Source organism: Dermacentor variabilis, chromosome 6 (assembly GCF_050947875.1).
Source record: "Dermacentor variabilis isolate Ectoservices chromosome 6, ASM5094787v1, whole genome shotgun sequence".
Taxonomy (NCBI): Eukaryota; Metazoa; Arthropoda; class Arachnida; order Ixodida; family Ixodidae; genus Dermacentor; species Dermacentor variabilis.
In genome coordinates, this window is record NC_134573.1 from 194,135,827 (window position 1) to 194,152,234 (window position 16,408).

The 16,408-nt window shown below is 45.7% G+C and overlaps 1 protein-coding gene across 2 annotated transcripts in view; it reads right to left on the bottom strand.

Moving 5' to 3' along the window:
* Nucleotides 1–6,184: 6,184 nt before the first annotated feature.
* The window catches only part of Cdc5 (cell division cycle protein 21), a 171,759-nt gene continuing 161,535 nt past the window's right edge, over nt 6,185–16,408 (bottom strand). The window contains exons 13-14 of one of the 2 annotated variants that reach the window (XM_075697260.1): nt 10,180–10,308; nt 6,185–6,611 (exon numbers count right to left, since the gene is read on the bottom strand). In XM_075697260.1, the coding sequence (XP_075553375.1) occupies nt 6,492–6,611; nt 10,180–10,308 (249 nt within the window). In that variant the 3' untranslated portion in view covers nt 6,185–6,491. The remainder of the gene's footprint in view (nt 6,612–10,179; nt 10,309–16,408) is intronic. The other variant, XM_075697261.1, reaches the window with a different exon arrangement.

Sequence of the window (16,408 nt, forward strand, 5' to 3'; positions counted from 1 at the left end):
AAGCCACAAGCAACTCATAGAATCTGTTTAATTGTTGCACTTTGAACAATCATGCTTCTACAAAGGCCACAGCAGAAAAACAGTGTGATGCCAAGTATTTCTGTGCCACGAAGTAATCAAGAGGCGAGTGCCTAATCCGGACGAAATCGAGTGCATCGAGACTTAGAACGACAGAAAGCTGGGCTAGTTGGTAAGGATTCATTATGCAAAACAGAGGTGAGGCGTGCAGACAGGACACAAGAGTAGAGAAGTGGACGGCGCTCGTGTTGTCCACTTAGATTCTACTCTTGTGTCCTGTCTGCACGCCTCACCTCCGTTTTGCATAACGAGTGCAGCAACCCACATATTAATAGCGTAGGCGTTTTATTAACTGTGCAATATTTTCAACACTTCCTTGCATGCCATTTCATGTGGCATATCTTTTCTGGTCACAAATATTTGTGCAGCGAATCTATTTGCATGATCGACTCCGCGCCTGTGGGACCGTTCACTTGCACTTGATGCTGAGTCTTTTACATGTATCCATAAACTGCAGATATTCACATCAGATCCCTGCGAGCATTTTCAAAATTCAATTATTTTAGACAACAGGCACATATGCAATACTGACATAATCTCAAATACCACTAAGCAGCTGGGACACATTTTTGTTGACCATACTCGCAGGTAAAATAAGTAGATCATGTGGACAGCTCCAGCTCATTTTCCTTAAATCAGTGTGTACAAGGGGTATGCAAAAATAATTTTTTTCTCGCGCACTGATTATGTTGCTGTATGAGCAAGAGAACCCACCACGCTAGTGTAACATATCTTGTACATCACACTAATATGTGCTTTAATTTACCAAGTGAGATGAGTTACTTTTATGGCTCATTCAGTCAAATCACGCTGCAAGCTGCATTCATCAATCTTCAATTGGATTTTGCAAATGTTTAATGAAACATGTTTCCCTTTTATGCAGATATGCAATGGCAATCCCTTCCGTGTGTTCCAAAGGCAAAATTTAAGCTCTAAATTAAAGAAGACATTTCTAGTCAGAAACAAGCAAAAATGGTGAATGCAGAGTATCAGAAGCCCAAGGTACAGAAATTATGAGAAGTCTTAAATGATTTTAAGGAAAGAATGCTATTTCAAAATGCAAAATTCTTTAGTGGAGGTGAAGCAAGTCACTATAGGTAGAATACTCTGCAAAATTATGCGAGTGAGTCAAACAATGGGTCAAACAATGGGTCAGTGAGTCAAACAATGGGTCAGGAAATGCATTGTTTTTCTGCAAAACAAAAGCTGATTGCCATTACATGAGTCACTTTCGCATCATGACACTGCTGCTTGATAAATTCAGAAATAAACCAAAAACAAGACACGCAAAAATAAAAAATAATTTAATGATGCTCTATCCACACTGGGATAAATAAAAACAAACACATCAAATCTAATGTGGACATATTATACGCTTGTGAAACACTAAAGGAAAAATTCAGTTTCAAGCTATGGTACTTGCCGCATAGATGTGGGGGGCCTTGCACTAATAGTGATGGTTACCACTGCATTTAGAAATTGAAAGCATTCATGCAGACAAGGATGATCCTTTATATTTTTGGCTACCACTTCAAATGCCTCCACCAAGTGTTACAATGCTGCACGCAGCCATACTAAGTAGTTACAAAGGGTATAGCCGCCATCCATCCATCCGGCGAGTGTCGGCGGTGCGTCTGTCTTTCTGCAACTTCTCTGGCGAAGTCATCGCAGGCTTGGTCCCGTGCCGAGTGTTTCTTCGTTACCTTCAACTGTGTTGTGTTGTGATCACTATCCCTGTCGACGCAGCTCGTACGGCGTGTGCTCCCGCTGCAAGTTGTCACATTCGCGACCACGTGCGGCGTCCTTGAGCCCGAGCTGTGCGTCTTGCGGATCGTGCGACGTAGTTTGACTTGCTTACTTCAAATCAAGGCAAGAACAGCTTCTCAACGTAATGTGCGACTACGGTTGATCACCGTTGATTATCGCAAGTGCATATATGTCGTGTCTGGCTGTGACGTGTCCTGAATCTGAGAAAACATGCCTCGTAGCTTTGCGACTAGTTGCCGAAGTGGCTACGATTCGACGAAATCCACGGCTGAAAAAAGACATTTTTTTAAGCCACCCGCTGACAAGGTCCGCCTACAACAGTGGCGACGGGCTATACCCAGATCGGATAAGGAGCTATCCAGCTCATGCGCCGTTTGCGACCTCCACTTTCACGAGGAAGATATTGCGAAGGACTTCATTCACAAAGTTTATGGTGACGTAGTTGTCATACCGCGTGACAAGTGGGCTCTTAAGGAAGATGCCGTGCCGCGCATTTTCCCCAATTGCCCTAAATACTTGTCGAAGCCAGCGCGAAAACGCAAGGCTCCAACCGTGCGTGCACCGCCTCGGCCTAAGCGTCAGAAAGGGCAAAAAAAGAACGACAAAGAGGCTGCTACGTCGAACTTCTGCGTTTCAAGAGAAAGCAGTGGTGACATTGACAGCAATGTTGTGCAGGAGAACAACATGCAGTTTTCATTGAGTTGTGTGGCATGGCAACAGCAGGCCAACGGTTGCAGGGTTGGTTACTTGAGGTGGTTGGCACTACAATCGTGGTGTACAAGCTGGTAATGAGAGAAGACCTTCCAGCAACCGACAGGGCTGTGTTAGTGTCGTAGAGACATGACCGCCTCTGTCAGTGCCAAGGGGCAACGTGTGCAATCGGCTGTGTATGCTTCTGATGCGAGCATTGAACTGAAATCATGTGACGACCTAAAGTTGCTACTTTAGGTCGAAAGGCTGAATTTTTGTGAAGGTTGCCCTGCTGATAATTACCCCTGTGTCTGGTCATCAGCTGTGGCCATTAAAAATGGTGAAACATGGCATCGCAAATCATGCACAATTCTGTCTCTAACTGCAACATGCCACGAATGCCGGAGTTTGCACAAGCTCTTTTCACGGCGTCGCAAGACAAGCAACAGGTTGAAATATAGGAGCACTAAAGTGAAGTCCCTGCGTCGAAAGGCATTAAGAGCAACTATGCAGAGAGAAAAGATGAAGAAAGAAGTAACCACCATGAAAAAAAAACTTCAGAATGTTACAGAAGAGAGTGGAACGTGCACTTGACATTCTTCCAGATAAACAGCAGCTCGCTCTCAGGACTGCTTTTCAGGCAGCAAAGGCAAAATCTAAAAATGGGAGGCGGTACACAGAAGAGTGGTTAATGACATGCCTTCTGCTGCAGATTTCAAGCCCAAAAGCTTACAAACTGTTATCTGATATGCAGATTCTGCCACTTCCTACAAGAGCACGCCTTCGTCAGATTATTAGTGGCATTCCCTGCAGGTACGGTTTCAATGAGGTATCGCTAAAGAGTATCCGAGAGCATTTTCATGAGAAGAGCCACCTCAGAAGGTGCGGTGTTCTATTGCTTGATGAGGTAAAGCTCAAGCAATCTGTTGCTTTCAGCAAAACCTCATACAAGATGGATGGCTTTGTTGATTATGGCGATGTGACAAATGCCACCACCGACCAACTTGCTGACCACGCACTGGTGTTGATGTTTGTTCCGCTTTTTGAGAACTGGGTTCAACCCATAGCATCTTTTGCCACAAGAGGTGCGGCACCTGGACGGATCCTTGCACAGCTCCTGTTAAGTGCTGTGCTGCAGCTTCACAAGCATAATGCTTCAGTGCTTGTTGCAAGTGATGGAGCAGGTAATAACCGCTCAATGTGGACGAACCTGGGAATATCGGGAAACATGATATCGCCATGCAACAGCATTGAGCACCCCTGGGAGCCTTCACAGAAGATCTTCTTTATCTGTGACGTTCCACACATAGTCAAATGCATCAGAAATCATTTGAAAAAGCACACCTATGGAATAGTAAGAAGAAATATGTACACTTAGTTGCAATGGAGCTCAGAAAACTGTTTGGTTCTTTCAGGCTGGAGATCATCAGATCAACTTTGCATGAATCCAAAAAGAGCAAACATACACGAGAGTTGTGCCAAAACTGACTAGAACACGTTGCCCCGGACAACCTCCAGAAGATGAGCGTTCGACTTGCTACACAGGTACCGTGAAATACAACGCTTAGTATTTTTGGTTATTTTTAAACTAATTTATAAATGCACTTTTTTTCAGCTATTCAGCCGTGTAACAGCTATTGGCATCCGCATATACAGAGAAGCCAGTGCTGAAGGCATGATGGGTTCTGGGGGAACAGAAGCATTCACCAAATTGCTTAATGACCTGTTTGATGCTTTGAACATTAAGCTACCTGAAAGAGGCATTAAAAGGTACTCAAAGGAAATACAGGCAAGCCAAAGTACCTTTTCATGCATGTTGATGCTTAATTACTGACATTTTACCTCATTCTTTCAGGTCATCAAAGACTTCTTGGAAATGTTGAATGTCACAGAAAAGAACGCCGTGGAGAAAGGTCTCAAGCTCTTTGCGTCTCAACTGACCACGGAGTCCTTGCGTGTTACTTTGTTGTCAACGCTTGACATCATCGAGTTCTTACTGGATCAGGGTGCACACTATGTTTTGACGGCAAAGTTGAACCAGGACCCCCTTGAGGTGATAATGTGATCGGTGCTGCTTTATGAGTGTTGAAGTGATGAAGTTGCTTGTGGCCTAACAAACCATGTATCTTTTCCAGCGCTACTTCGGACTTGTCCGTTCATTCGGAGGGGATGAATCTCGCCCTACTGTGGTCAATTTCACCCAAATATTCCGCCTTCTGAGTTTGTGCACACCGATAAAAACTGCTTTGCGTGGGAGTGTGCAAGGTGTGCCAGGGAATGTGCTTGTCAGCATACAGGACACACTGAGGAGGACGAGAGAGTTTTACTGCGCCAAAAATGCGTCCTTGCATGAATGCATAAAAGAAAAGCTACTGGAGATGACGTCAGAAACAGCCAGGAACCCTGGAGAGCAGGACGACGATCACTCCTACTTCAAAGGGGAAGTGGACGATGCTATTGTCTACTACTAGAGTGGATATGTTGTGCACAAATTTGAAAAGCACACACCATGCCTTCTGTGCTTAGAAGACATAAGCAGTCCAGTGCCCGTTGTTTGCCGTGATGCATATCTGACGGCTTATAGAAGTTTCAAGGAAGGCTGCATGAAACATCCTACAGCTAAGTTGTTGAGTGTGATGAAACTTGTCAATGATGTAGTTTCTGTCACATTAGATGAGGCTGGTGCCTGCGAAAACATCTTCTGGAAGGTGCTAGAACAGCTCGATAAGTGCAGCCTTGCTCGCTTGGGCTGTCCAGATCACATGCCAGATATTGAACTTTGTCATTGTGACAAGGATGCACTTTTTCTCCAGAGATTTTAACCGTCGGTTACAAAGCAAGGAAAAGCTGGCTATAGCAAACAAAAAAGCGCGTCTCTTGTAACTCTGGCTCTTGGAAAATGGTTCCCAGTTGATTTTTATTGCATTGATTCAATAAATTGTTTTCAATTTGGCTTTTGTTCTCGTCATTTTTCGCGTTTTATAGCCTTAAGAACGGCGAGCTTTCACTGAAGTAGTTGAGTATCTTGCATTTAATAAACGCGTATCCTAGCATTAAGTGTTCTGGAGCAAAGGGTGGTTCTAAGCTTTAGGTTTCAGTATTTTCGGCGGCATCAGATACCTATTTTACGTGGCTCACCGCTAACATGTGATTTTATGCAAAACTGAATTAAAAAGAACAAGAAACCGATGAATCCTCGCAGCTCAATAGACGAGTCCCGTGCAGCAGTAGCTAGGTTCAGGCATCTCAGTAGCACCTCTGTCGGGTGGCATCGCTCTAATGGCTCAAATGATACTCTAGTAGTGAAGTGGAAATAACATTTGCTCACTATCTCGAAAATAACTCCCATTACACATGACTAACTGCATAAATTGCGTTGAACGAAGCGCGCAGGCTCCGTAACGATGATGCGACCGGGCCAATGGTGTCAGAAGCGCCATCTTGCGAGCGGGAACCGAAGGGGGCCACATTTGCCGCCGCATCCAGGCGGAGTTTGCAAACTGAAAGAAGTAATCTAGTAACGGTGGCTACGACCACCGCCGTGAAACAGGCCTTAGAACCTAGGTGTAGCCAGTCTGTGGATAACAACCGAGACACTTGGCTGTGGAACCCTTGCACAACTGTGACACAATAACGGTTCAGTGTGCTGTCAGTGTGAATAAAAAATACGAAATTTTATTGACAAATTTAATGACAGTGATTAATTATCTACAATACTTTTGTGCCTGTTATAAATATGCGTGAATGATGCAAATATGTAGAAGTTGGATCAAAAATTATGTGCTTCTGTTCTGTTAAACGAGTGTGCTTACATGCATAAACACTAACATTCTAACATGTTTATTAAGCACCTTTATCTCACACAAGAGGCTGGCAAACTACAACTGAAGTTGGTTAGTTGTAACAATGGTGATGCAGTGGCCAAGACAGATGTATGCCTGACTCTTCTGAGACCTCTATGCTCTGATGTCCAGCAGGGCTTCTTCAATGAGTTCCTTCTGTTGAAGCAGGTCATCATAGCGCTTCTGCAGTGCCTTTTCTCTCTCCACTTGACGGTTTACATCTTCAGTCAAAGCCTACAACAAATGGACATTCTTTTCACTCTGACATGCGTGCATTAAGGCAAAACAACATTGGGAGTGCAACGTAACTCAAGCTTAATTGAAACCTGGGGCAATGTTTGAGGCCATAATAAACCACGCAGGCAGCACACCTGAATGTATGACAACTTGCTGTAAAACAAGATATTCAGGGTGCCTTAACAAGTTGACATTTCCAAATTCCCTGAGTTTTCCAGGTTTTCCCTGAGTGCCTTTGCAAAATTCCCTGAGTGACACAGAAATTTTTTTAGGTCAGTACAGGCTGACACCATATAACCTGATGCTGTCACTCTCCAGTAAGCATGTTAAAACATAAAAAAATGACTTAATCCAGTTTGAATAGTAAGGAGTAGTGTTTATTATTAAAAAAGAAAACAGACGCAAGGGGTTAGTAAAATGCACAGCCAATAAAATATCTTCGAAATAATTGCTAAAACACACTGCAAATCGAGTTGAACATACTCAAATACGTATAAAAAGCATATGTGTACAAAAGCAACTATTTTTCGAATGTGAGCTATTGCTATCAACTGATAGCAAGCTCATTGATATGAGGCCCAAACTTTGTCACAAGTGAGATTCTCTCTTAACAGCTGGTAAGTCAACCTCAATTGTCCTAACATATTCTCAGCCCCTGCACATCGCCTCAGTGTTGTGTTTCACTGCTTTAAAGAGTTTATTTTGGTTTGGATGAGGGACACCTGCATCTCAGCATTAGCCAACACGCTGTGTTTTGGGCTCAAGCTCAATGTGTAGGTCCTTTCTATTCTTGTCCTTCCGCCGCGCGTTCGCCCCACGGATCATTTGAAGCATCCTCTTGGTCAGTTTTACAGCCAACGTCCGATTTTTCGGACTCCCTAGGGGCCGTGAAAACATCTGAAAAATCGAACAGTTCTAAAAAATTAATGCATGTTTTTTACTGCCCGTAAGGGCTCAAATCGCCAAAGGTACATCCAAAAAAGCTCTCAAGGCCTGCCAGTAGACTTATTAGGCATATTGGTGCTCGTACTGTGACATGAGATGGCATGTATAATTAAGGAATACATACTGTGTCCCGTGACAATTGCCATCACCGTGTAACATTGCTCTAATGAGGCAAGGCAGACTTTCGGGAACCTGCATTATGCAACGCGCCGTGCTTTCAGAGATTCGAAGCCAATCACGAGGACCACAAAGGCGGAGTCGGTGCCACTGCTGACAGTGGCGAAATCTTTCAATTAAAAACACGGCACTGAATGGCATGAATCTTAATAGCGAATGTTGAAGCAGCTAGGCCTAGCTTTGCCGCGGTGTTGGCTGCAGCTGCCAGCGGATCTGTGTGCGAGAGCGCCGGTTCAAGGCGGCAAGGTAATAAAAATGGCGGCGGTGGTGTCTGATTAATGCCGTTTCGAACCTGCGGTCACGGCAAAAAAATCGGGAAAATTGGGCGGCGAAGGGTTCTTGCATCCAAAATTTTAGACGTTCTTATATATTGACTTTCTGGGGTACCATGGTGGTGCTGCAAAGCAGTTTGAATTATCGGGCGTCCGGAAAGTCAGTCATTGACTGTATTCTGGCAACTACTCCAGCCGACACCCCGTTAAAGACAATTCGTTACGATTCCTCTTTGTTGATTGAGCCAGCATTACCGCAATCTTCGTTCCCTTTCAGTAAAATTACAGCTAATTTTTCCTCATAGAGGCACAATTTCCTGAGTATTTCTAGACTATTCAGAATCACTGAGAATTACTGGTTTTCCCAGTTGGTAGACACTCTGACATTGCTGCTGACTTAAGAGTGAAGACCTAAAGTGAAAAAAGCTTGCACTGGCTACCAGAGTAAACCAGAGCGTCTTTGTTTTTCTCGGACTGCTCTGTCCACCACACACTTCCGCCGAGCATTCGTGTTATTCGGGTTGGACGGTTCTGGATACCCGTGGGCTGCCAGAACATTCCAGGATGATTTTGGTCTGGCTGCTACCTGGAAGTTTTCTGGCTTGCAGACAACTAAAAGAGGTGGTAAGCGCTTTCCGCCATTTTTGTGGGAACTTGATGGATAGCAACGGGGCACTTGCGGACTTGCCTCGCTCAGCTGAGTGGCTACGGTCATCTTTGGATTTCCTTACTTCTAGCGTTATCTTCGTAAGTTCTAACACACCGTTCCGCATTGCGAGGTGGTGCGATACAAGCGGCGGTGAACCATTTGAAGCTTTTGTGTGTGCGTGTTTCCCATGAAGGCGCCTTCCTGGTGGTAAACAGCGCGCCGCACTCTCATGCGTGCATGTTATCTGTATCGTGTTCCACACAAGTTGTAGACGCTCATTCACACACATTGCAGTACATTTTCCATTCATCTTTCTCTGATGGTGTTCTTTTTCACATATCTCGCGTATGTATGCAGCGATATCCCCTTTTTCTCGAGATAGCGAAGGTGTTGCAGCTAGCCTGTGTTCACTCTGTCTCTCCGTCGTATGATTGGGTGGCAGCTCGAGACCGAAATGTGTTCGAACTGCAGGCCGTTGATGTTAAGAATGCACTGGTTGAGTACTAGGCACACGTACATTAGCTTATTGCTCTCATGATGGCGACCAACACTGCTTTTCGTGTGAAACTTTTCACTGGTCACAGGCGGCGTGCATTTTCATGTGCCATCCGCATCCCCACTTTGTAGGGTCATAACAGAAGCACCATCAGCCGAAACAAACTTTCTGAAATCGAAGCCCAAGCATGTTGGCACGAAATTTTATGCGCATAAGATGTACCCGATATCCGGCTTTTTCATGTCTTCTCAGGTGACGACAAAGCGCCAACTTATCAATGTCACCGATGGGCAACGTGATCGCTGTGAGCAGGCATCTTCAAGCAATCGTTTTCAGGGATACAATCACATCCGATTTCGCGTCTTGGCATCGGACGCCTTGGACGCCGTTGTTGCACTGTGCAAAGTGCGGTTGGCTCAGTGCGCGTCCTGTGCAGAGTTGCGCAAAATATCGCGAAAGTGACTATGTCCCTGAATGCAACTATATCTTTTCAAGTTGGCACCGCATAAATGAGCCGACTACGCCGAGTGTGCACCGGCCTTGCTGGGCGCTGCCATGCTGGTAGCATGTTTACAATTATCCCGCGGCCAGCAGCCCCGGCGTTCGATTTTGCAAACTTTGGGCAGTTTCGGATTGTCTTGGGATCCTAGCCCATGTGACTTCCTATCAGGAACGGAACTAGCTGGCTGCCAGAACTCCGAAAATCGAAGAGGCCCATTATCAAAATGGGCAGCTCTGCAATACTCTCGTTTGTCTTTTCCTGCTCTACAGAGTTGTGTAATCTTTCACTACCTTTGTGCTTGCCAGGGGAAAGTGACAAGATTTATTATTAGAATTGCTGGATGCTTGCTAGTAAGAATGCAGATAAAGAACAGGCAAGATGGTTGTGCATGTATCATCATGGGTCTGCAGGCTCCTAAATAATTTTATTTTTGATGATGCGAAGAGGAAGGAAGCTTTTAAATTGGCCCCGCAGCTTCTACTGCAAGTATCCCTTGCTGCCTTGTGATGAAGGCATCTCCTTACCTCAACCCTTTTTGGGATGGCCAATGATTCATGCTCCTGAAGAGCTCGGAAAGTCTTCAATTCCAAGTGGGTCTGCTCAATCTGCTCAGCAAGTTCCTGGATCTGCTTTATCAAAGCCTGTCCTCGTGACTGAAATATTAAGATGTAAAAGTATGGGTGTCTCACTGAACAAATATCAAATTCAGAAACAATCACTTACTACAGGTAAAGTTCAAAATACATGAGGACATTATATGCAGCATGAAAATATCTACTGCAGAACAGTATGAGTGTCCCAGCAAACATTACAATGCTTACCTGTGCTTTCAGGACACTACGCAACCAGATGCAATAGATGTTTAATCTTGAGGAAAGTCACAATACTAATAAAACATTTAATGTGCTTTTTGTGCTTGAAAATGCACAGCATAAACAGGATGCAGCTTCGTACACTTGTCAATGCAATGCCAAAGATGCACACTGTGAACAGAGACAGTCTTCACCACTAGCCATCAGCCTTCACCCGTTGGCTTCCGCGGGCGGCAGATCGCTGGCCGTGACGCGAAAGGCGGATTGCCGGCCGCGACATGAAAGGCCAAAGTCGCTATGGCCGGCCGCTCAGGAAATGGTTGCTTGTGACTTTATTCAGTAGATGGCAGCACAAAACAAGGTGTTTTCGTTTTGCTTCATATGTTTTCCACTAGATGGACCTAGTTGTCCACTGTTTGAGGTTGATTTTTGTTTTTTAGAAGGCAAAAAGCTTGCGTCCCAGTGTCATGCAAAACATGGCATCGCAGAAAAAACATTCTTTGACACAAGAGGAAATTCCTGAACTTGTGTTCAACAGTGAGGCCGAGAGCGACATCAGCGATGATGAGGATGTTCAGCTAGACGATGTGGAGAGCCAAGGTGATGAAAGTGCCAGTGATGATGAAGAGCATCTGTGTTCAGATGAAGATCCCATGGACTCTTCTCTACCGTCTCCGAAGGTGTAAAAACTTGAACAGTGGGAACAGACGACAGTGCTGAAAACGTGGTCAAGCACCCGTTTGCCGTTGAGATTTGAGATAACTGCCGTTGAGATTTTGGTGGAAATGACAAGACTATGATTTATAGTGATAGAATCGAACATGCCATTCGCGCATTAAGTTGGGGTTATAACTTTAAACTGGCACAGACAATTGCAAGAAACTGTATGCCACGACGCCTCATAGTGAGGTTCTGCTACCAGGGCTGAAGATTATTACCATGCAACCCCGGAATACTGTGTGTGTGTATTGTTGAAAATCACATTCTTTATATATTATAGGTGTTTGCTTTTTATACGATGCAAATTACAATGTATGGGAAGTTCACACTTACAAGCGGTGTTGCCTACAGAGCGAGTGAGACAGCAGAACTGTGGTCTCCCTTATTGCATGGTGGCACACATTACTCTGTTTCGCACTCTAGTTCGCATGGACGTAAGTATTCACTGCACATTTAAGCTAAACCTTGAAAGGACCGAGGTGAACCCTGTCACCATTGTGCGGGCGTTGACCTATTCTGCCACCCCAGTGCCGCTTTCTTTTCACCTGCGACAGTTTTCGGAGGTGGGCTTTTTCCACGGACCAGTTTTCAGTGGCGGCACGTTGTGCTGCCAGCCGTACCAGCCATAGCAGCATAACCAGTGGAACCGGCAAAGCAAGTGTAAGGCCTACCTCTTCGAGGCAGCATCAGGTGCGTACACATGTTTCCTCTCATCCACTGGCCCCTTTGTTTGGTCCTCGCTCAGACTTGAGCTCGTCTATGGTGACTTGCACCTATGACGAGCATATACACCGTTTTTTCATAGGAGCCACCATATTGCTACGCAGTGGCACCATCTATGGGCAGTGGGCATGCTGGCTTAAGCGAGCGCTCAGTCTTGCATGGCAGGTATACGCTCGGTAGTAGTTTCTGGCATTTATTTTAACGCTTGTGCGGTCCATTTAGTATGACGTGCATTTTCTACGTGGTAAACGGTTCTGTAAGACATGCTGAAGTCGTGTAATTCGGCATGGCCAGAGTTTCTGCTGGCGTTGAGGCGGATGAAGCACGCAGTGCAATGCGTGTGGGCATATTTTGGTCTACAATCAGCGTCGGAGATCAATTGTGTATTTCTGAATGTTCCATTCACGAATGCCACCTTATAGCAGTACTCTTCTATGGTTCTATGCTGCAGTTTAGGAGCCATGAACGATCGTAACAGCTTGGGTACCGTTCTGATATGATAGGAGCTGTGCTGTTATACTTTGACAAGCATTTAAACTGTTATATTACATTGTGTTACTACTTTGTTTGGTGGATTAGGTTTCCACACATGAATAAAATAGTTTTGGTTAATAATAACAGCATACCTTACAGTGTGAATTAAAATTGTCCAGCAAAGCGACCGCTCACGAACTGCACGAGTGTCCGAAGCAGTGATAGGGGCTGGATTACAGATATCTTTGTACTATATAGTGCATGGTCCAAGCATATGGAATCAACGTTTATAGATCTATAAACATTGTGCGGTGTGACTATGCGACATTGTATTGCGACATTAGCCTGTTTTCTCTTTCTTTTTCGTAAAAGAAGATGATAACCACATTTCTTTTTTCTCGATTGTGTTTGTTTCGTTCTCTACGATGCACTCACATGTATTACGGAAATTATGTGCACATTATGTGTAAAGGTACAGTTCACTACAAGTGAATTATGGTTTTACAGCCAAGCTGTCAGCCTCTCAGTGGTAGGCATTTTATGTGTCTGTCATCCATGAGCAGAAACTATCATCATCAGCAATGGCTCATAAGCCCCTAAACAAGCAAAAACGCAATGGCTCATCTCCCTCATCATGCAGAGGCTACAAGCACCAGCGAAGTGAAGTGAACACAACATACATTCATTAAAATCATGCATACAAAGTAGAGAACAGCTTACATTTCAATAACGAACAAGCTCAAAACAAGCCCCTATCATCATCATCAGTGGTTCATACCTCCGTAAGCAAGCAAAAAATGCAATGGCTCATCTCCCTCATCATGCAGAGGCTACAAGCACCCAGCGAAGTGAAGTGAACACAACATACATTCATTAAAATCATGCATACAACGTACAGAACAGCTTACATTTCAATAACGAACAAGCTCAAAACAAGCCCTATCATCATCATCAGTGGTTCATACCCCCGTAAGCAATGGCTCATACCTCCGTAATCAGGCAAAAAATGCAATGGCTCATACTGCCATAAGGCAGAGGTTGCAAGTGCTCAGCAAAGTGAAGCGAAACGTTGTATACATTCGTTGAAATCACCCATGCAATGCACAGAACAGCATACACTTCAAAAAGAACAAGTTCAAAACAAGCATCTGAACCATAAATTAAGCATTGCATACCCCCCTCAGTAGTTGCAGAGGTGGTTTTGCAACAGCTTCGCTGGGCATCCACTTTCACAGGGCTGGGATGGCAAGTAAATTTTTTTCATGCTGCAGTCACTTTTATTTTATTTATTTATTCATTATTTTTACCAAATTGTACATTATGTATGTACTGGAGTGCAACATCAAGCCTGGAAGTCAACCAGTGCACATGTGCAACATGCCCACTGCTTATTGCAATGCTCCTCATATACTCAGCTGCGTTTCTGAATAAAGTGCTTTTTGTTACCTGCTACTCGTCTGGCTTACATGGTGTCAGAAGTGGGCACGGAAGTTAGTTCCTGCCCATGCAGCAAGTCTTGCCATAGGATCACAGCTTAACAGCAGCAATACAGCAGTATTAATTCCTATGAAGGAAACAAGGGTTCATCCGGAATGACAAACTCGAGCCATGACGATGACTTCGACTCTGCTACCACTGCCCAAGCCGCTCGACATTACTGGCGACATTTTCCACAACTGGAACATCTGGAAAAGTGTTCGAATTTTTTGCAAAAGCGACAAGGCTGAGTCAACGGCCCTAGGATGTTCAGACCGCTACATTTTTAATGGCTATCGGTGAAGATGCAAGGCGTGTTTACCGAACCTTCAAGTTTGAAAACGAGGGGCAGAAGAATGATCGGAAAGTTTTAATGCAGAAGTTTGAAGAGCATTACAGACCAGTTACAAATCTCACCTACAACGAGTTTTGGCTTGGTTCCAGGAACCAGCGTGAGGGCGAGTCATTTAACGAATGGCTCACAGAACTGAAGGCTCTAGCTGCGCAGTGTTAATTTGGCGAGATTGAAGTGAGACTTCAATGCAGTAAAATAATCCTTGGAATACGAGACAAAGAACTGCAGCAGAGACTTATTTCTGAAAATCCCAACTACGCAAAAGCGGTTTAGATTTGCCGTGCTAAACAACAGAGCAAAGAACACGTTGCTGAAATCTGAGGCAACCAGGGTGGCAGCACTTCTTTTGAATAGGAAAGGAACATTGATGCTGTAAAAGCAAAGACTGCCACCTTCCTGAAATGCGGCTTACAACATCAAAAAACGGCAAGATGTCCAGCAATAGGGAGGTATTGCAAGAACTGTAATGGCCGAAACCATTTTGCTAGTGTATGCCGCACACGAAGCTCGAAAACAGCCAGAAAGACGGCACGTACAACAGGTGGAAGTGACTCGCGACGAAGAGAAGGGTCAGGTGCGCACGCGCAAACTTGAGTAGTACCCCTATATTTGGCGCCCCACGTTGGGTGCCAAATATAGGGGTATTACTCAAGTTCACGCGCGCGCCTGACCCTTCTGTGGATCGCACAGCGCTGCGGAGCGGCAGTCGCTCACTAGCACTTTCGCAGCAGCCCTAACAGTCAGAGCTGTGACCCCTAACCCGCGGTTCGCAGTGAGTTGCGACCACGGCGGGTTCAGGCCAGGGAGGACAGGGTGAGTCTCGACCTAAGGTGTTTATTCACCTTAGAGTACAAGTATACCAACTGGACAACAACAGCAAACCACACATACAAATACAAAACAAAACCACAGCGGTGGAGCGTTCCGCACGTCTGGGGCGAAATAAACCGCACAATGTGGAAACCACAAAAGAGGCTGATAAAGAGTTCAGCTCACCCAGAGCGGATCCTCGCTCGGGCCCTGAGGCGGTCAGTCGCTCACAAAGGCCGAGCGCAGCAGGGGGACGGCGTGCGGCGGTCTCAACGGCTGAATTGAGATGTGGCCAGTCGCAAGCTCCTCAGCCGAAAGACAAAAATGCATCGGGGAAATAGCGCTTCTCCCCGAGCGGCGGAGAGGGAGGCTCCCCGGTTCCAAGAAAGGGAAAGGAGGGAACGGGGTGCCTTGGCTGCAGCGTCGCAGCCAGGCGTAAAGAGCAGCGGGAGCGGCGAAGGTGCCCTCTCCCCGCTACCCTCCGCGAGCGAGCACGTGATTATCGCGTGATAACCGCGTGGCCGCTCCGGAGATATCGGGATGCGCGTGCGATCCCACATCTGGAGGTAGATCCTTGTGACCGAGAGAAGACTGCTTTCACTTGTCACAGGGGCCTTTTCCAGTTTACCCATGCCCTTCGGACTTGTCAGTGCGCCTGCGACTTACCAGTGCCTGCTGGACCGTGTCTTGGGTGACGCAAGGTGGCACTATGCTCTTGCTTACCTGGACGATGTTGTGGTATACTCGCGTACCTTTGATGGGCACTTACGCCGTCTCAGGGACGTGTTGGGGCATCTGAGGTCGGCGGGGATAACCCAGATCGCAGCAACCCGAGTAACGTTACTGGGGTTTAAACTTGATAACGGACGCCTTCTCCCGTGTGATGGCAAGGTTCAGGCATTGTTGAACTACCCGTAACCGGCAGACATAGTCGGACTGAGATGCTTTTTGGGCTGGCGAACTTCTACCGACAGTCATCCCAAACTGCGCTGCACTGCAAGCCCCCTTGACTATGCTGTTGAGGAAAGGTGAGCAGTGGAGGTGGGGTCCCGAGCAAGAGGAGGCACTGCGCAACCTCGCAAACGCGCTCGTGGAAACCACTGAGTTAAGGCTACCAGACTTGAACAAAGAATTTGTCATACATACGGACGCCAGCGACCTTGGCGTAGGAGCGGTTTTGCTCTAACAGCACGAAGGTAGTTTGCGTCCGGTAGCTTTTGCCAGCCGCTCTTTGACTCCCGCAGAGAAAATTACTCCATGACAGAAAAGGAATGTCTGGCGATCATTTTCGCTCTGAAAATGTTCGACTACTATATTGATGCAGTCCCATTCATAATTGAGACTGATCATATGGCACTAACTTGGCTTAGGCGCTTAGGAGAG